The 21,914-nt window shown below is 45.8% G+C and overlaps 1 protein-coding gene across 1 annotated transcript in view; it reads right to left on the bottom strand.

Annotated features, from left to right (window-relative positions):
• Nucleotides 1-21,914, bottom strand: part of LOC308168810 (low-density lipoprotein receptor-related protein 8-like) — a gene marked incomplete at both ends in the record, with an annotated part of 78,541 nt that overhangs the window by 47,045 nt on the left and 9,582 nt on the right. The window contains one exon of the mRNA XM_080543454.1: nt 753-875. Coding sequence (XP_080399580.1) covers nt 753-875 — 123 coding nt within the window. The remainder of the gene's footprint in view (nt 1-752; nt 876-21,914) is intronic.

The following is a 21,914-nucleotide window of genomic DNA, read 5'->3' as shown; positions in this document are numbered from 1 at the left end:
GTCTGACGAGGGGTGTTTGTGGTGACTGTCTGTCTGATGACGGGTGTTTGTGGTGACTGTCTGTCTGATGACGGGTGTTTGTGGTGACTGTCTGTCTGACGAGGGGTGTTTGTGGTGACTGTCTGTCTGACGACGGGTGTTTGTGGTGACTGTCTGTCTGACGAGGGGTGTTTGTGGTGACTGTCTGTCTGACGAGGGGTGTTTGTGGTGACTGTCTGTCTGATGACGGGTGTTTGTGGTGACTGTCTGTCTGATGACGGGTGTTTGTGGTGACTGTCTGTCTGATGACGGGTGTTTGTGGTGACTGTCTGTCTGACGAGGGGTGTTTGTGGTGCCTGTCTGTCTGACGAGGGGTGTTTGTGGTGACTGTCTGTCTGATGACGGGTGTTTGTGGTGACTGTCTGTCTGATGACGGGTGTTTGTGGTGACTGTCTGTCTGACGAGGGGTGTTTGTGGTGACTGTCTGTCTGACGAGGGGTGTTTGTGGTGACTGTCTGTCTGACGAGGGGTGTTTGTGGTGACTGTCTGTCTGACGAGGGGTGTTTGTGGTGCCTGTCTGTCTGATGAGGGGTGTTTGTGGTGACTGTCTGTCTGATGACGGGTGTTTGTGGTGACTGTCTGTCTGATGACGGGTGTTTGTGGTGACTGTCTGTCTGACGAGGGGTGTTTGTGGTGACTGTCTGTCTGATGACGGGTGTTTGTGGTGCCTGTCTGTCTGATGACGGGTGTGTTTGTGGTGACTGGTGACTTACTGCAGGTAGCGTCAGCCTCGTCTGAGCCGTCCGGACACTCCGGCTCCCCGTCACATCGCCAGCGGCTGGGAACACACTGACCGTTCAGACACGCAAACTCTGCAGGGGCACACGTCTTCTTAGCTGCTCAGAGAGAAGGAGAGAGGGAGAGAGAGACAAAGAGAGAGAGAGGGGGGGGGGTGGATGGAGAGAAAGAGAGAATAAACCAGAGAAAGAGAGAGGAAGGGAGGGAGAGAGAGGGGGGGAGGGAGGGAGGGAGAATGAGAGAGAGAGAGATGGTTGGATGGAGGGAAAGATAGAATAAACCAGAAGGGAGGAAGAGGGAGAGAGGGAGGGATGGATGGAGAGAAAGAGAGGATCAACCGGAAGAGAGTGAAAGAGGAAGAAAGAAAGAAAGAAAGACAGAGAAAGAGAGAAGGACAGGGACAAGGCAGAAGGGGGAAAAAGAGAGAGGTCAATCTATGTAATTGGTCACATAATCCCAGGCTGTGGCATCGCTCATCAGAGACCTGTCATGTGCAGTCCATTATCGTCTCCACATCACGTCTCCACATCACTAATAATAACACTCTCTTTCCTCATCCCCCATTTCCCTGACTCACATTCATCACACGTTCAATCCTCTCCATCTATCACTCCCGGAGAATCTACTCTAATCCTTCCTGCTGGTCTTTTAGCACAGCAGAGAGAGGAAGAGGAGGAGTGGATGAGGAGGAGTGGATGCTGTTTGTTGTTTTGTACACTGTGTGCTCTGGGTTCTATCTTTTCTCTTCCAGAACCCAGGTCACCAAATAGAAATAAACATGAAAGCGACAGACACTGTTTCGCGACACACACAAAGTACGGGCTCGGAGGTCGCCGTGCTGATGCGCTGACCCAGCTGACCAGCTGTGTTCGAGGTACAGTGTTGCACACACACACACACACACACACACACACACACACACACCCACACCCACACTCCCCCACCTGTAGTGAGAGCAGCAACAGCGGCGCAAACACTCAGAGGTCAGAGCCATTCAATTTACTCAGCCCATTACACCAACAGAACTTGCGGTACGGTCTAATAAATCAAACACTAAGAGACTTTCAGCCCGGCTTTCCCGCTGTCGTTGTACCGACCGCAACTGTTCCAGGGGTAGAGCGGGCTGGGCTTTAATGCTGCACGTTAGATTTAGATGTTTCTAAATGTCCCCATAATTGTGAAGTGAGCTGAGCAGGTCCAGGTTTTTTGAGAGACAAGGTGACCGTGTTAGTCTGGATTGCATCTTCTGTACTTTTTCCTCTCTCCTCTCTCCTCTCTCCTCCCTACTCTCTCCTCCCTACTCTCTCCTCCCTACTCTCTACTCTCTCCTCCCTACTCTCTCCTCTCTACCCTCTCCTCTCTACCCTACTCTCTCCTCTCTACTCTCTCCTCTCTCCTCCCTACTCTCTCCTCTCTACTCTCTCCTCTCTACTCTCTCCTCTCTACTCTCTCCTCTCTCCTCCCTACTCTCTCCTCTCTCCTCTCTACTCTCTCCTCTCTACTCTCTCCTCCTCTCTCCTCCCTACTCTCTCCTCTCTCCTCTACTCTCTCCTCCCTACTCTCTACTCTCTCCTCTCTCCTCCCTACTCTCTCCTCTCTCCTCTACTCTCTCCTCCCTACTCTCTCTACTCTCTACTCTCCCCTCCCTACTCTCTCCTCTCTCATCTCTCCTCTCTACTCTCTCCTCTCTACTCTCTCCTCTCTACTCTCTCCTCTCTACTCTCTCCTCCCTACTCTCTCTACTCTACTCTCTCCTCTTTACTCTCTACTCTCTCCTCTCTACTCTCTACTCTCTCCTCCCTACTCTCTCCTCTCTACTCTCTCCTCCCTACTCTCTACTCTCTCCTCTCTACTCTCTCCTCCCTACTCTCTACTCTCTCCTCCCTACTCTCTCCTCTCTACTCTCTACTCTCTCCTCTCTACTCTCTCCTCTCTACTCTCTCCTCCCTACTCTCTCTACTCTACTCTCTCCTCTTTACTCTCTACTCTCTCCTCTCTACTCTCTACTCTCTCCTCCCTACTCTCTCCTCTCTACTCTCTCCTCCCTACTCCCTACTCTCTCCTCTCTACTCTCTCCTCCCTACTCTCTACTCTCTCCTCCCTACTCTCTACTCTCTCCTCCCTACTCTCTCCTCCCTACTCTCTACTCTCTCCTCTCTACTCTCTCCTCCCTACTCTCTCCTCCCTACTCTCTCCTCTCTACTCTCTACTCTCTACTCTCTACTCTCTCCTCCCTACTCTCTCCTCCCTACTCTCTCCTCCCTACTCTACTCTCCCCTCCTTACTCTCTCCTCTCTACTCTCTCTACTCGACTCTCTCCTCCCTACTCCCTCCTCCCTACTCTCTCCTCTCTACTCTCTCCTCTCTCCTCCCTACTCTACTCTCTTCTCCCTACTCTCTCCTCTCTACTCTCTCCTCTACTCTCTCCTCTCTACTCTCTCCTCTACTCTCTCCTCTCTACTCTCTCGTCTCTACTCTCTACTCTCTCCTCCCTACTCTCTCCTCTCTACTCTCTCCTCCCTACTCTCTCCTCCCTACTCTCTCCTCTCTACTCTCTCGTCTCTACTCTCTCCTCTCTCCTCCCTACTCTCTCCTCCCTACTCTCTCCTCTCTACTCTCTCTACTCGACTCCCTCCTCCCTACTCTCTCCTCTCTACTCTCTCCTCTCTCCTCCCTACTCTACTCTCTTCTCCCTACTCTCTCCTCTACTCTCTCCTCTCTCCTCCCTACTCCCTACTCTCTCCTCCCTACTCTCTCCTCTCTACTCTCTACTCTCTCCTCTCTACTCTCTCCTCCCTACTCTCTCCTCTCTACTCTCTCCTCTCCTCTCTACTCTCTCCTCTCTCCTCTCTACTCTCTCCTCCCTACTCTCTCCTCTCTCCTCTCTACTCTCTCCTCTCTACTCTCTCCTCTCTCCTCCCTACTCCCTACTCTCTCCTCTCCTCTCTACTCTCTACTCTCTCCTCTCTACTCTCTCCTCTCTCCTCTCTCCTCCCTACTCCCTACTCTCTCCTCTCTCCTCTCTACTCTCTCCTCCCTACTCTCTCCTCTCTACTCTCTCCTCTCTACTCTCTCCTCCCTACTCTCTCCTCTCTACTCTCTCATCTCTACTCTCTCCTCTCTCCTCTCTACTCTCTCCTCTCTACTCTCTACTCTCTCCTCCCTACTCTCTCCTCTCTCCTCTCTCCTCTCTCCTCTCTCCTCCCTCCTCCCTACTCTCTCCTCTCTACTCTCTCCTCTCTACTCTCTCCTCTCTCCTCCCTACTCTCTCCTCCCTACTCTCTCCTCTCTCCTCTCTCCTCCCTACTCTCTCCTCTCTACTCTCTCCTCTCTCCTCCCTACTCTCTCCTCTCTACTCTCTCCTCTCTCCTCTCTCCTCTCTACTCTCTCCTCTCTACTCTCTACTCTCTCCTCCCTACTCTCTCCTCTCTACTCTACTCTCTACTCTCTCCTCTCTCCTCTCTACTCTCTCCTCTCTACTCTCTCCTCTCTCCTCTCTACTCTCTACTCTCTCCTCCCTACTCTCTCCTCTCTCCTCTCTCCTCTCTCCTCTCTACTCTCTCCTCTCTACTTTACTCTCTCCTCCCTACTCTCTCCTCTCTACTCTCTCCTCTCTACTCTCTCCTCCCTACTCTGGTAGTGCAGCCAAATGCAGGTGGTCCTCAACAATACAGCACTCACAAATAATGATCCTACGGTCTTAACCCCCACATCCAAACATAACAGAGCTAATGTGAGGGGGGAAGGGTACATCGAGTACAAGTATGATACATCATAAGATGGCAAGGGCCTAATCAATGTCTGTGATGAAAGCCACTCCTTCACAAGTAGAAACATTGTAACATAAAAAAGTAATGAGAAAATAATGAGAAAAAGAGATACAGATCACAGGGTATCTATCTCTCTCACACACATTCCCTCTCTCCCTCAGTCCACAGTCTAGCAAATGACAGATTTTATTTATATAAGGGAAACGCAGTGAGATCAAGGTCTCGTTCGCAGGTGCAGCCTGTCCACAATATTGATGCAATAACAAAACAACACATAGAAAATACGACACAGTTAAATACAGGAATCAATACATTAACCATATTAGGAGGAACTCACATCAGATCATCAGAAACGCAAGCATCAGTATCAACACGAATGATGCCATGTCTATTAGCGTCTCTCTCATACAGTGAGCACGCCGTTGAGCAGTAATTGTGTTGCCACCAAGGTCAGCAACTATAATTTAATTTCTCCACAATTTCTCACATCTTTTCTTCTCCTCTAAACATAATGAATGAATGCCTTTCCAATCCTTATTTCCGTGGCCAGAATAAATGTTGATCGTCATTCTTGTTAGGTCGTTTATAGACTCGCAGAGTCACAGAGTTCTTACGCCTCATTTGGAGGTCTGGAGAATTTGAGAGATTAGCCAATCCTGGCTCTGATTGAACTGGGTGGAGCAATGGGAGAATATGTTGGAGAGACTTATTGCCTATGCTAGAAAGAAAAACGAAAATATTTTTTTTACAAGCTCCGCCCAAGCGAGGTATTTGATTATTTTGACACGAGGCGTAACTCAAGGAAAGCCTGGTCTGAAGGAGATTAGGTTGTTAGAAGCGTTTGATTCGACAGGCAGGGGAACTGGTGTTCTGTTGGGGTGAGGACAGATGGAAATATGCAAATAGGAAAGTTGGTTCTTTGCACACACGCACATGCACATATACGCAATTATCACTTAGGAAGAAGGGAGGTCTTCTGAGATCTGAGAGGGAGACCTCCCCTGTTGTATATACCTGGTCTAGTTCATATGAAAGCATGTTATGTTGTATATCCCTGGTGTTGTTTTGGAGATGTTGTATTTGAGATGGTCTTGGTCATATTACAGCATGTGAAACCTGGTGTTGTTCAGGAGGATGGAACTTGATCAAATGCATCAGATCACATATTCATCAGATCACATACATATTACATTCTCCTTGTATGTGATCTCAGCCGCAGCCCCGTCATCTGCTCTACATAAGCCAGATGTTTATCCTCAAGGTGAAGCACATATCCAGGATTTTTCCTGCATTGAAAAGGCTTAGGCAGCCTGGCTAAGGCTTTTTTTGCCCCGCCTAAGCATTCGCCCTGCCCAGGCATAGTTCACTATCTTTCGGGTCCTATCGCACATTGCTCACGCACCACCTCCCTGGCAGAGCGGGCATTTTAGTTACAAATAAATATTTTAAATATTCCCATTTTTTTATGTTTGTCACACATCTCAATAATGTCAGCAAAACGATTATAAGAACAAAGCAGGTTTGCAGACGCACAAAAAAAAATCCTAACCTGCGACGTTTTGAACCCTTGAACGCATCCCAGGTTGTATAACGAGGGCTGTCTCTCTCAGACTACAGTCGAGGATGGTTGAGTCTCAGTGCAGGCCTACAGACAGACCTGGCCGTTCATACCGGTGAAACTCTACGGGGGCCGTGGTTCACCCAGAGATAATTACCAAAGCCAGCTTGGGCCATCTGTTTGGATTGACTTTCTCGTTTTTAATTAGGGGAGCTTTAAATGTTAGGCCCATAGGAGGGACGAGGGAGGGAGGGAGGGAGGGGTGTGGGGGTGGATAGAGAGACAGAGAGAGAGAGACAGAGAGAGAGAGAGAGAGAGAGAGACGGGTGATAGAACGCAGCAATATTGCTTTAGTGAATCTGAACGGAGGACGTGATGTGGAATGACAAGAGGCAGTACACTGTAGATCAATGCATCACATTAGGTGCAACACTCTTCCCCAACATCCAGGCCTCTAACAGACTGATAACCGTATCCCCATTCACTTTCAGCTGGCAGCAGAACCCGCAATGATGAACAATCGAGGTGAGACAAGCTCCATTCTGAGATAAAAAGCAATAAACAAAAACGGGTGTGATGATTTCTGTCACTTTGTGAGGACGTTAGCTTTTACAAATGGGATATGACAGGACAAAATGAGATCCTGCTGGAGCCCACCCAGCTATGGTCTACCTCCTGGAGCAGGCATAGAGCTACACGCATCAACAAGCCCACCTGCAGCTCTCCCCTGTGTCTGGGGGAGGTTCTACTGTTCTACTGCATATCGAGCAGATCACTCCTTGTCAAATGTGCTTCTGCTTTTCCTAACCTCTCCTGTAGGAGTGTCTCCATCCCTACGGGGAGTCCTTAGCAGTGGCGGACTCAGGCTGTTTGAAGGGCAGGGGGGGCGAAAAGAAAAAAAGGGCACCTACTGCACAACATGGGACCCCATCAGTGCAAGTTTAGACCATTGGAAGGGCAGCCAATAGGGCACATCCTCTAATTTCGCCACTCAAAAGGGCACTTTAGTGCGACATTTTTCGACTGTGGGGTCACATGGTCAAGTTTAGACCATTGGAGGGACACCAATAGGGCACGTCCTCTCATTATCGCCACTCGAAAGGGCACTTTTGCCACTCAAAAGGGCACTTAAGAGAGACGTCTTTCAACCGTGGGGGCACCAGGAGGGGCGGTCGCCCCCCCCCCCCGAGTCCGCCAGTGGTCCTTAGTGACGTTTAGTCTTTGCAGCAGTGCAGAGGTGACGTTCTTCATCATCCCACACCCCAGTATGCACTGGAACACAGGCGCGCACATGTAGGGCATGTATGATGTACAGTAGAAGATGTCTGAAATATGCTCATACCAACTGCAAAATAAGATAATGATTTTTTACGATTTTTATTTTATTTTATTTTTTAAGGTTCAGTCCACTCGCACACACACACCATGCACACGCACACCACACACACCCTCACACACACACACACACACACACTTACTGTGCCAATGCCTCCGAAACAAACTGTGTTGCCTTGAAAGATATTAAGCGGTTTCCATCGGGGGGCCGTAGGAAGCGTAATAGGTAATGCAGTGATAAGCACATTCTCTCTGTGGCTTCAGAAGACAAACTGCCTCATTAGTGCAGAGTGTGGGGTGTTGTGGAAGCAGCCGAACATAATGTTTCCTGTTGGCTCACAGAGGAATGGACATGAGTTTCTCCAATAGGAATGGGTACAGTGGTGGCCAACTACATGACAGTGTGTTGAGGGATCAACTTCCCTGTTTAGAAGGACAATTGAGTGGCCTGGGGGGGTGGTCCAGTGGTCTAACAACCACGGCCTACAGTATATTTCCCCCAAAAGTTTGGAAACGTTATTTCAGTCGATTCTTCCTCCCCTTTAATAATACCAATCGGTATTGTATTTTATATCGTTGGAAAGCCTGATTAGTCACCTTTACAACGAGGTACAACTTGTAAGGATCATGCATTCGTGGAATGAGTAACACAGCTAAACGTGTTTGCCAAAATCCCCTGCAATATTCTTCTGTTGGTATTCATCAACCATCAACTCAACTTACATCGGCATGAGTTTGAACCTGGCCTACGCCCTGCTGACATTCCTTTACTTCCTGTCTTTCTCTACTGTCTCTACTGTACAATAAACAACAAAAATATGGCGAGTGGGACTATACCACACTACAAAAAAAAGGACAAATTAAACCAATGCATTTTCCCACAGGTCTTTTTCAGTTCAGTCACAATGGAAAATCGGTGAGTCATTCTTGGGCACCACTTGTGATCAGAGATTCCATGTTGATCAATCTTCTCTATTGTTGAGGGACGGCCTTGGTGGTGTCTCTGAAAACAGCAGATGGAGCTGCTGAGTTGATGGTTGATGGCTTATTGATCGGGACACAGAGAACCATGAGGCATGAGGAGAGACATGCAGTGACCACATCTATTCTACCACTGCTACTAAGTGTTTCAAGCTCAAATTTCAAACTGAGCAAAACCATTGCAATCATGCTATGCTATATGATAAGAGTATCATCGAGATATCATATCACAAGTACAAGGCATTAAGTTGTAGGGCATCTAAACCGGATGGACTATAGTAACAAACCCTGTGAGATTCCACCTCAGGAGAACATGGAAAAACATAGATCAGATGGCGGCACATCTGTCTTATTGGACAGATGTGATCAGAGAACATGTGAGCGGGGCAGAAACCACAGCCCCTCTGACATTCAGGACGAGGCGTTGATTTATCTAGCGCTTTTCAAGCTTCACCGCACATTTTCTATTTACGGTCATGTTACCCCCTCCCCAGATGCTCCATACGGTAGCAGCAGGGGTATGAACACACGCACGCACGCACGCACGCACGCACTCACTCACTCACTCTCAAACACCCGGTACCGTGACCACATCACTCCTGTCCTCCATTCTCTCCACTGGCTCCCAAGCAAAGAACGTATCCAATTCAAAGTGCTCATCTTCACATACAAAGCCCTCCATAGCCTCGGAAAAGCGATATATACAAATGTAATGAATTATTATTATTATTACTCACTCACTCACTCACTCACTCACTCACCTCACTCACACACACACACTCTGTCTCTCTCTCTCTCTCTCTCTCTCTCTCTCTCTCTCTCTCTCTCTCTCACACATAAACTACCGACTGTACACACTTTTTCTGTACACATGCAGTACACACAAAATTCAGTTCCATTAGTTTGTACCGCTGCCATCTCACATCTCTCCCTCCCTCCCTTCTCCCCAGATACCCACGCCTAATGGCCTTCTGTGCTACCATGTGTTGATGTGTGTACTGTACTATTTCCAACCGACACACTGACAGAGACAGCTGCAGCACCGCACACCACACAGACATAAGGGTCAAGAGAGAATGTCCGAGAGAATCAAAATATGAGAAGGTTGTACGGTACAGTCTAATATCCTATACAGTACTGCATTGTAACTGACTGACGTGCAATATGACGTACAGTAGCAGCCCATTTGCAGAAAGAAAACACTAGGGTACAACTTGGATGTACTCATGAGGTTTGTGGAGGACAATAGAGAGAGAGAGAGAGAGGTGAATCACTGAGAACAATAGAGAGAGAGAGAGAGAGAGAGAGAGAGAGAGAGAGAGAGAGAGAGAGAGAGAGAGAGAGAGAGAGAGGTGAATCGCTGAGCTCTGAATGTGTGTCACCACCGACATACACAACACAGGCCCCAAAACTGCAACCCTGATGTAACCTTGATGTAACGCCATCCAATTAAATTACCCCCGGCTGTCGGAGTCTAGCTGACTCTACTGTACATTCCCCCTAAAGAGTTATTGCTTTGGAAATACGAGCAGTGGTGGCCCAAAGTGGAGCTTAGCATATCATTTAGAAGGCTGCACTTGAAATGAAAGACTGTGTTTTGGCAGGGAAGCCTTACTACTACAGAGGATCGCTGCAGAGAGAGTCTGGTCTTTTTAGACTGCAGGGAGTTTTGCAGCAATCTCAGTCGCTGCTGTTTGGAAAATCCCTTGCAAGGGTCACATGATACCTCGTTCTCCACAGCCAGGGCTGGCGAAAGAAAGCGCCTCCCAAAATCTCTCTCTTTCAATAAATATGAGCAGGATAAATAAAGAAAAACAATACCGTCTACAACACAACCTATTTGAGCCTATTGAACCGCAGGATAAGGTTTGAACAACGTTGAAAAGATCGTTAGAGGCTTAATTTCTCTGTATGTGTGATTCTCTTACGCATTCACATGCAAGTACAAGAACAACATAGCTCTCCCCAGACAGTCTCAATTAACAAGGTTAGAGAGAATGATATGATCTGAATGACCAAATTAATCTGTGGCTCGAACTATTAGATGTATCAGCCGTCTAGATAAATCTGGCACATTTGATTCATGTGCATCGTCATTAAGGTGTTTTACATGTCACAATATTCTGATTCGAACAGGCGTACGCCAGGGGTCTTAATCGGAATATTGCCGAATCGGCTTATGGAATCCTAAGCGGATTCAGTACATGACGCGTTTACATGACACTTTCCCAATCTGAAATATTGAGCATAAGCCGTGCATGTAAACGCGTTTGATTTGATTTGATTTGATTTGAGACACAAGATGCAATGGCTGGCTGTCACCTGCCCTGAGGCGATTGGAGAGTCATCAGCCAAGCTGGGAAACTGCTGCTCTTGTCATCAATCATTTGGAAATGGGCTCAGACTCACTTCATGCCCATCATAGCCTACGCTACTGTGATGGGAATACTAAATATCGTTGCGTAAATTCTAACACTGAACAAGGATTCCACTAGTCAGGAGTATAGCAAAGCAATCTTCTTTAATTGTGCACAGAGAAAAACGTCTGACTTGACTAATGACAGAGAGAGACGGATAGAGGAGTTCCAAACTAGACTCGTTTCAGTTTTCTTCTTTTAAGTTATTTTTTCTGAGTGGGGCAGTCCCACTCATATTTTTTCTTTTTAATGACAGATATAGTAGAGATTATGACAGGAAGGATGGGTGAGAGAGAAGGGATGACATGCAGGATATGTCCGTGGCTGGAATCGAACCGGGGGCCCTGCGGTACATGGTCAGCGCTTAATCCACTACGCCACCTAAGCGCCCCTCGCGTCAGTTTTCAGTTATACTTTTATACAGTTTCCTCAGCAGAAGAATCAGTCAAGGGACATGGCAGTTTTCGACACACCAGTCATAAAGACACAGTTGTAAGTTATAAGGCAGTTTTCTTATAGGTCAACCCAAGTTCTTTATAGAACATTGACAATGTCCTTATGTCAACAGTCACATGGTTACATTTCTGCTGACAAACAAGCAATTCCCATCACACTCCCATACTGAACAACATCGGCTGAACTAGAACTCTGTAGTAAGAGGAAGAAGATGAGGACTGGTTCAGACTGGTTTTTACTGAGGCTATGGATGCTTAGGCATCAGAATGAGGAGTGAACGATCCATTTAGAGATTGTATTTATCGAGACACACTACGACCCCCATGGCACGGTAGGAAGGTTGTGGAGAACGGTTGTGGTTCTGAGAAGATGGAGGAGGGATAATGTAACATGTTATACACATGCCTGACAGTAGCAGAAGAACGGGGGTAGCAATACCTTCCTTGAGATGACTAGAGGTGTGTACCCCCATGGTTCCATTTTAGCTCCTGTTTTGTTCTCCATGTTTATCAATGACCTGGGAAATGGGATGCCACCAGCAAAGCTGCGTGTGTATGCAGATCGTGACGTTAGAATGATAAGGTTCTATCTCCATTTTTGTGAAAATTGAGTTTTTTACATAATCTGATCCATTAGGTGTTTATGAATGCCTGTGTGGTGTTATCTTTAAAATGTTGAAATTTTTTTGTTAAGTAATTCATAAAATACAAAGATTCCATCTCACAAAACATAATGGAATGAAAAACTTTGACGCTCAATATCTCTGAACTACCCTAAACGGAGATAGAACCTTATAATTCTAAGCTCACAAGGTGACACGGTCAATCTATTCAAATGGTACTTCTCTGGTGCAGGCTGTTGAAGAGCTCCAGACTACCTCCAGACCTCCCTGTATGGTATCAAAATAGTCTTGAATGCAGAAAAGAACTAAATTCATGACCTTCAGCAGAGCTTGCTCTCAGCCTAACCAGAGAAGGTTAGCATTTTCACATCTGGGACTATTGAAAAGGTGTCATCCAAACAAATACCTAGGTATATAGGTGGACGATAAGAAGCTGTCCTACAAAGTTCATATAGATAATCTTGTGAGGAAGCTTCAAGGCTTGCTTTCTGTTTGAGGCTCGAAAACAAGTTTCCACAACAAGCTTTACAATCATCGGAATTGATTATGGTGACTTATTGTGCATGCATGCAGTGTTTCAGAGATTGGATTCATCATGCATCCCTGTGCGTTACTATATACTGTATGTCAAGTTGCTCACCCACCATTGCATTACATTGGTATGTGTTCATAGACAAAGCCCTTCTGGGTAAACTCCCCAGTCCCCAGTCCCCACTCATCCATCTACAGCCTGCTCTCCTTCACCACAACACACACACACACACACACACACACACACACACACACACACACACACACACACACACACACACACTAGAGCTGGGCGATACATCGATTTTATACATTTATTCGATTTTACGGTTTAGGACGATGTTTAAAAATGAACATCGATTTTCACTTTAACTTGGGTAATCACTGTACGGAAACCACCACTGCTTCCTTGAGCTTCCCGTAGTTCATAACAACTAGTCCGACCTCAAGCAAACCTGTCACGACTCCGCCTCCATGACCACTACCTGCGGTGATTGGCACGCCCGTCGGCAATCTGCCAATCAACTCACGACTACAAATACCCTGCAGCACCTGCTGCTAGTCAACGCTGGATTTGTTGCCTTTCACGGTTTGTTCACGTGCCACGCTTCCATCTCTGTGACCCTGCTTGTCTGCTCGTCAACCCCTTGTCTAACCCTTGTCCTCCTTGTCCTCCAGAAGATATACAACCTGCCTGTTTGACCCCAGCCTGTCCAGTGTTTCCCCTAGGTTTGGGGGGGTGGCATGGACTGCTGTCTGACTACCCACCTGCCTGTTTGACCCCAGCCTGTCTGACTACCCACCTGCCTGCCCCACCTGACTCCCTTCTGTTGGAACCTTTCTGATTAGTCTGACGACTTGCTTTAACACTTACCTGTCTGTCCTGCGTCTGCATTTGGGTTCAGCCTCTGATTCGTGACAGAACCACTGTCCACTGTAAAGTTTGTCTGCAGTCTGTGGCCAAGCTACGACCAGCAGCACGACTCGTTTATTCATCTCAAACAGAGGCACTCAGACGAGTAGATGTGTGGCACTGCAAGTTGCACTTGCGCGCGCACACACACACACACACACACACACACACACACACACACACACACACACTGCCTTTTCATATAGTTCACCAGGGACAGGCTTCACCACCTAGATGTACTAGTACCCCTCAATGGGTTTAAAACTCTGGTGCAACACTCTATTCAGGAAAAGTGTAGATGTTCGATGTAGTCCGGGTCATGTTGTTACACTGATTGTATTATGTTTTAAATGCTGTAAATGCTGTTATATTGACTGCTGCTTGCAAGGTCTCCCTTGCAAAAGAGAATTGTGTCTCAATGGGCTTTTCCTGGTTAGATAAAGGGGGGGAAAAAAGTTGGCAAACCTTTGTGCTTTAGTAGGCTTGGGCGATTTTAATTTTAGGATACCGGGCAACCATCCCCAAATGAAGCCGCGATTTTCAGTTAAACCGTTGGGATTCAAAATCATGTTGTTGTATGTAGGGCTTTGACTGAGCTGCCAATGATTCCTATCCTTTTCCCTATCGTTTCTGCGAACCTGCTCGAACACTTTCCACGAGCAGTGCTGAAAAATGTGCTTCAAATAAATAAATAGGCCTACAAACAGCACTAAAATAACTTTGGTTGGTAATGAGACTATGTTGGGACAAATTCACACTATGTATGGGAAACACTGGAAGAGGATCTTGGAGAACACCTGGATAAGTCCAGTCATTTCAGAGAGACTGCGTTCGCCATGGTTGAAAAAATAAAACGAATCAGGGTCAACACTGTAGGAGTCTGAGAGAACAAAGGATAAGGAGACTTCGATACGATACGGAAACACCCTCCCAGCGCTATCGTCTTGTCACCGTCTCAGCTCACGAATTCAGAGTCGTGTAGCCGTGAGGTGCAAACGATATCAAATCTTCACCGTTGTTTCAGACAAATCCGGCGCCGTGTAGCCCAGGCCTCAGGGAAGAAGACCTTACAGTAACACCCACAACTAGCTGGCCTATGAATGAAACACATGATCTGATCTGTTATGTAAGACAACTAAATACAAGTCACACACCAACCTCTGGTGCATTAAAATCATACACTGTATGGAGGAGCACTCTGTCTCTCATACGCACACACACACACACACACACACACACACACACACACACAGACACAAGCAAAATACATTCACTCAAAGCCAATATCCAGTTACATAAGACTTTTGTTTTTACCTATCAGATGGATGTCCTGTTGATAGGAGGAGAATCCCACGGTTCTGACTCTAACAGGATTCCCTCAGCTTCTCTAGTAACCACAGACGCTCTCTCATCTTCATCATCATTTCCTATCCATCATCCTAAGTCATTACAACACAGAGACCACTACTACAGGCTACTACTACAGAGACCTCACTCACATTCGTAATCATCATTAGCAGATCGGCGTTGGACTATGATGAGGCACAGCCGTGATTGAAAGCCATTAGGGTATGGGGCTACCCAATGGAAAGGCTATAAAAGAGAGTTAAGGCCTTTAAACAGGAGTGGTACTTATCTTTATGGTCAGACAGTAGCTTGGCACAGAGATACTCTGGGTTGAATCTGATAATGGAGAAGTCAGAGCTGTGTGTTATCAGAATACATGGTGCTCTGTAAGACTTCTCTCTATTACACTGCGAGTCTTTTTACCCATGGAACATGGAAGAGATGATTGTAGTATCCTTTCCTTTTCCAGACTACTGTATATTGGAGTAGCCTAATATCCTGGGGGAAGGGGGGGGGGGGGGGGGGGGGGGGCGAGGAGTCTACAGCAACAGCATTGTTCATTCAAAATCGTGTTTCTTTTACAGCTTTACAGGTTTTCGGCTGCACTGTGAGATTGAAATGCGTGTGTTGCAGTTAATCCGACTGAACTGTACTGGCCCTCTCTGAGGAGGACGCGGCAGCTCATGCATTATGCAGGCACTATTGTACGTCCTCGATATACTCGATATGTACAGGCCGTCACCATCGATTCTAATGTCTGTCTGTCTGGCTAAGTTGAGAAGTGTAATGGTAAATGAAATTAGCCTTTTACCCTGCGTTGGGAACAACCCACTGTGCTCTCAGAGGTTTCTGTGTGTATATATATATATATATATATATATATATATATATATATATATATATATATATATATCCGAGCATACCAGTATATCATATATAGCCCTGACAGCATGCAATAGAAACTAGCAGCTGAATTCAGACAGGAGGGCCCTAAAGACTAAAGAAAGTCAGACAACTATAAGAAGGCCTCACTCCGCTGTTTTCATTTCTCCCTCCAGACACGCATTATCGCTACACAGAGACACTGCAGCAGGGAAAACTTCCCTTTTCAGCAAATCTACCTTTAGAAACCGAGCAGCATTGGGGCGCTTAGGTGGCGTAGCGGGTTAAGCGTTGACCATGTAACCGCAGGATTACATAAAGATTCACTTTAGGGTAGCCTTCCACAAGCTTCCCACAATAAGTTGGTGGAATTTTGGCCCATTACTCCTGACAGAACTGGTATAACTGAGTCTGGTTTGTTTCATACACTCCTCTACCAGTAGTCAAGCCCCCGGATTGCTACAAATCTGCGTTGTGGGGTCATTCATTCCCGGTTTTGGCAATTGAATACAGCGATGAGGGACCGAAAACAGTGAACAGAAACGTGTGTCGCAGAAATGCTTCACGCATGTCGTATATGCGCATAATGCGTATAGGCTACAGCTGTTATGGCTAAAGTGCATTTTTACTTTCATTTCTTCCTCTCCTATACCAGTAGTCAAGGCTAAGAGGCACTTTTACATTTGAAAGTGTTTATCTACTGTATTTATTTTACATTTGAAAGTGTTTTTTGTTTATATATATACAATATTGTTATATACAATATACCAGTCATACTCTGGAATGTGTCTAAATGTTAAAGCTTCCGAAACCCAACCGAAACCGTGACCCAAAAACCGAGGTTCATACCGAACCGTGGGCCAACTGAACCGCTGAGCACGCACGCATCCACACACACGCATCCACACACACACACACGCATCCTCACACATATGCATCCAAACACACACACACACAGTTTTGAAAGTATGAAAATGAGTTCATACATGCCAGCCGATTCTATATTTCTCTCTCTCTCAGAGAGCCAGAGAGAGAGAGAGTCTGAGACTGATGACGGCCTCTCCGTGTGAACATGATGCCCTTTGTCTGGATACTCAGGAGACCTGGCTGTCAGCCTGCGCTTCACACTCACACAGAGACTCAGATATTATTATATATACTCAGGACCTGACAAAAAGCTTTCCTCTCATTATCAGTGCCTGAGGCAATGACAAGGCAGAACAAAAAACAACACAACAGAATTGCATGCTTTATTCAGTGAATGTGCGTGCTGTGAAACTGAAAAGACTTCAGAGGGGCAAGCAGGGCACGTAAGGTTGTTCTAACTGCTATGGAGAGATTCTAAAGGTTTTATTTAGGATAAAGGTATAAAGGTTTTTAGAACCATGCAGAATACGTCACCAGCTGAACTATAGAGGCTTCACTGAAAGGTGCAAACCACTAGTTTGACTATGGTCAGGTTACAGTTGACTATGGTCAGGTTACAGTTGACTATGGTCAGGTCAGGTTACAGTTGACTATGGTCAGGTTACAGTTGACTATGGTCAGGTCAGGTTACAGTTGACTATGGTCAGGTTACAGTTGACTATGGTCAGGTTACAGTTGACTATGGTCAGGTTACAGTTGACTATGGTCAGGTTACAGTTGACTATGGTCAGGTTACAGTTGGTCAGGTTACAGTTGACTATGGTCAGGTTACAGTTGACTATGGTCAGATTACAGTTGACTATGGTCAGGTTACAGTTGGTCAGGTTACAGTTGACTATGGTCAGGTTACAGTTGACTATGGTCAGGTTACAGTTGACTATGGTCAGGTTACAGTTGGTCAGGTTACAGTTGACTATGGTCAGGTTACAGTTGGTCAGGTTACAGTTGACTATGGTCAGGTTACAGTTGGTCAGGTTACAGTTGGCTAAAAAGTACCTAAAAAGCCTGCAGAGGTCTGGAAAATGGTCTTGTGGACAGATACGAAGACTATTATCAGGTAACAGTGATTGCAAGTGGGATAGTTCTAAGGATCTGCCCAAGACTACCACCTCCTCTGTGAAACATGGTGGAGGGGGGGGGGTTATTGTTTGGCCATGCATAGCCACCACTAGAACTGGCTAACTTGTCTTAATTGTTACTGCTACCAGCAGCAGCAGAATGTATTCTCAAGTGCACAGTTCCCGATGATAAGATTTGAGGTTAAAAAGACCCCCAAACAAACAGCTGAAGATGCCTGGCAGAGCATCACCAGAGAAGATACCCAACGTCTGGTGGAGTCAACCAGTCTCAGACTTCGGGCAGTTATTGCATGCAAAGGATTATAGACTAAACAATACAAAGCATGAGTGGGGGGACTATGTACAAAGTGTTGTTGTCATTTCTAAATGGTGAAACCAACATACACAAATACTGTCAAAAGCTGGTAATCTATACTCAAACCTTGTAGTAATTGTTTGATTTCAAATCCAAACATCGTTTCGATTTTCCAAATCCAAAATAAGAAGAAACGCTTCACTATCACTTTACTTACGCAGGGCACTGTAGGCCTACATTATGCATGTGTGTATGTACATAGTGGTTCTGTGGGTGTGTGCGTACGCCGTACACACAGCACACTTCCAACATGTAGGTCCAAACATGAGTGTCTGTGTGTAAATTTGCGGCTGGGCACACTGCATATGCTCTTTGATCAGAGTTAGCCGTGTTTATGTATGCATGAGCAGAAGTGGCTTCATTAACAGCCAAGCAGACTGGTACAACATCAAAGCGCTGGCATCTCTACTGACCTTAACTAACATAGGAGGGAACCTGGTTCATAAACCGTTTTCATAAACAGTCATTCAGTCCTTAATGAGGCTGGAACAGTGCCAGGGATGTTGGGTATCTGCTATCTAATTGTCCAACAGTAGGTCTAGTATGTACAGTATTTGGTATGTTATAAAGATTGGTATCTCGTAACATAACTGCCCCCACGGTTGAAAAACGTCTAGCTTAAGTGCCCTTTTGAGTGGCAAAAATGAGAGGATGTGCCCTATTGGTGCCCCTCCAATGGTCTAAATTTGACCACGTGCCCCCACAGTTGAAAAACGTCGCACTAAAGTGCCCTTTTGAGTGGCAAAATTAGAGGATGTGCCCTATTGGCTGCCCTTCCAATGGTCTAAACTTGACCATGTGCACTGATGGGGTCCCATGTTGTGCAGTAGTGTGCCCTTTTTTTCTTTTCGCCCCTGCCCTTCAAACAGCCTGAGTCCGCCACTGGGTATCTGTATCTAGTATCTGATCTTAGACTAAGTATGATGTCCAGCTAATGTTCAGAGATGGTTGGTACGTCCTATGTTACATCCTATGTCCTGTGTTTCTGTGTTCTGTTGTGTTCCCTTCTGTGTCTCCTTTCACTAACCCGATGCAGGTATCCGCCCACGATTGGCCTGACGACGCGTCCATCGTCATTACTGCGTATGTACCGGACCAATCAACATCTCATCCGCCTGTTTAAAAAAGCCCTCCTGTTCTCTGTTCGGGAGCCCTTATTTTCGTTGTGTTTGATGTTTATCTCAAAGTCCCGTGGCTGTGTTTTGTTTATCCTATACACGGTATAGTATTCTCGGTTGTACGTTTCTACGCACAGGCCCAGAGGGGATAGGTAAGATACCCATGGGTCTACACTTTAACACGTGGAATCCTTTATGTTATATACATTAGGTAAGGAACGGATGCCAACCTTTTCCTATGTATCTTAGAGCTGGGGTGGTTAGGTAGTCAGGGCTTTCTGTCGTTTATTTTTTTGGCATCGTTCAACGTCCCCTTTGGGTTTTCCTTGTGACGTGTTCTTTTGTAGTTTAATACATTCCTTCATTTTAGTTCCGCCTTTACTGCGTTTTTCTGTTTGAGACCGCACCGACACCTCGCAGCATCGCTGCTACATGTTAGGCCCTAGTACCCGAGACTAAAGGGTCGTAACAGTGGTCGTTTGGAAACCTGCTATGGGATGGTATGTAGAGTGCGCACAGGGGGTCTTGCAACTCGACACACACACATTACCTGTATTCTAACGGCGTTGAATGTGAAGGATTGGTCCAATGTAAGACCAGTATGAGTGAGGTTGACCTGACTGCGGTGTGTGACTAGATAAGAAAGATCTCTATTCTTCGGCTGACAGTAATGAACAGTTATTTAAAATAGACTAGAAGTAGGGCAGCTGAGGTACATGTGTCCCAGATGTTCACATGAGTAGGCCGTCGTACAGGTAAACAGCTGTTCTCGCTGATTCAGACCCGCCCCTAAAGATGCTCTGCTTGCTTGCCATCTTTTCAGGTGAAAGGGTAGGGGGGTGGAGGGGGGCATGATTAGGAATCTGTACTGTACGTTACCCAGGTCACAAGTCTCTGTGTTTCATAGGCTACTCCTTACAGTGATCAGAAGACTATGGTGATAAAGTAAAGCCAGGGGCTACTTTATCATACTCCAGTGGTGTCAGGAATAAATCCTGTCCTTCATCATGTACTGTGTGGGCTTACTGTGTACTGTGTACTGTGTACTGTGTCTGTAATATCTTTTTATGGGCCTATATCCCTGCCTGCCATTCTTGTCCGTTCTACCACTATCTGCATCACAACAAAACTGTGCAAACAACCACTGTAAAATCAATGGCACTGCAGCAAGTCCCTGCCCACCCCCACCCACCCAGCTTAAGGAGATATCCCCTCTTGGCTTGGCTTTTCTCATTCCCTCCCTCTCTTTCCTCCTTCTCTTGTGATCAGTGTCAGAGAGAAGGGATCCAGACACATTCACACCGGTCCTGTGGGATGGAAGGTATTGTATAGAACGGGGCCCACACAGTGTGTGTGTGTGTGTGTGTGTGTGTGTGTGTGTGTGTGTGTGTGTGTGTGTGTGTTAGGGTTGAGTGGTTTTACGGTTATACCGTAAACAGCGTTTTTCCGGAAAGAGCAACAGTTTTTGTCAATACCGTCATAAAACCGCCATAATTCACTATATATATAATAATAAACGCGTTAAGAGTGTTTGTCCAGCACCACTGTCTGTGCGGTTGAAGATGCTATGACAGTGATGACAGAACTCTTTGTAAACAATGTAATTTGTCAATTAAATAACCTGTCCAAAAAAGTCTTCCCTCTTCCCTCCACTTCCCTTTCCATTTACACGTGACTCCCGCTCAGACCGTATCGTGTGTACCTGTTTACAGCTGTCAACAAACGTTTCGAACTTAACGTTCTAGCTCCGTTCTGTACTCTGTAATTCTCATGATCTACGAGTGACATTGGATTATTATTTTGTCCTATTTTTTCATTCATTCTGAGGATCGAACCACCGGTGAACTTTACCAAACTTGAAGAAATGGAGACAGAGATGAGGACCATGTGACTATAACACAGGTGCGTGAGCTGATGGAACAGCAGAAAATGTTCTATAAAGAGCTGTTGGAACAACAGGAGCGCAGCTATAATAACTTTCTAACGATAATGACCAAGACAAACAACAAGAGACTTTACTGTGCGTGCCCAGACCGTTATAATAATAGTTATGTAATAGTTAATGTTGTTAACATTTGCTATTCTGTTTATGATGTTGTTCAGAGAATAAAACTGGAACATGTAGGCTATCACATTTTGTCGTTTTGTCTTTGTGTGAAAGATACAGATTATGAAAGTGCAGATTGTTAGCTTTCAAATGATGTGTCATACATTGAAAATAGTTGAAGAAGATATGCTTATTTGAATGTTGGTACACCTCAAACTAAATACTGGAGAAACGCACTCTGAATCAAAACACGCAAAACAGCTGCTAGTAGGCTAGCGCTAAAAAGGAACATCATTATGAACATCTAACTGCATGTTTAGCACGTCACAACATGCTGATAGAACATCAACGTGCTAAAAACACATAACTAGATGATCACACAGTCCTTTTGAACGGCTTTTGAACACGTCCTAAAACACATTGTACCAGTCAAAAGTTTGGACACACCTTCTCATTCAATGGTTTTTCTTAATTTATATATCCATTTCTACATTGTAGATTAATACTGGAGACATCAAAACTATGAAAGAACACATATGGAATTATGTAGTAAACAAAAAAAGTGTTAACCAAACCAGAATATGTTTTATATATAACTTAAAATAAATATTGTACATACACTACTAAGCAATAGCATTCTGTCTCGACTAATCAGGCCGTAATAATAATAGCGTTAGCCCTTTCAAACCTAGTCAGCATCAGGCATTCCCCCTTTCTCTCCACGGCCCTGTCACCGTTTGAGGTATGCATTAGCCGTGTTTAAGTCCAGGGCAGACGAGATTCCTCTAAAGGCTCCAGA

The sequence above is a fragment of the Nansenia antarctica genome, assembly GCF_963989245.1.
Source record: "Nansenia antarctica genome assembly, chromosome: 12".
Taxonomy (NCBI): Eukaryota; Metazoa; Chordata; class Actinopteri; order Argentiniformes; family Microstomatidae; genus Nansenia; species Nansenia antarctica.
The sequence above is the reverse complement of the archived record's forward strand: the minus strand, read 5'-3'. Positions and strand labels throughout refer to the sequence as shown.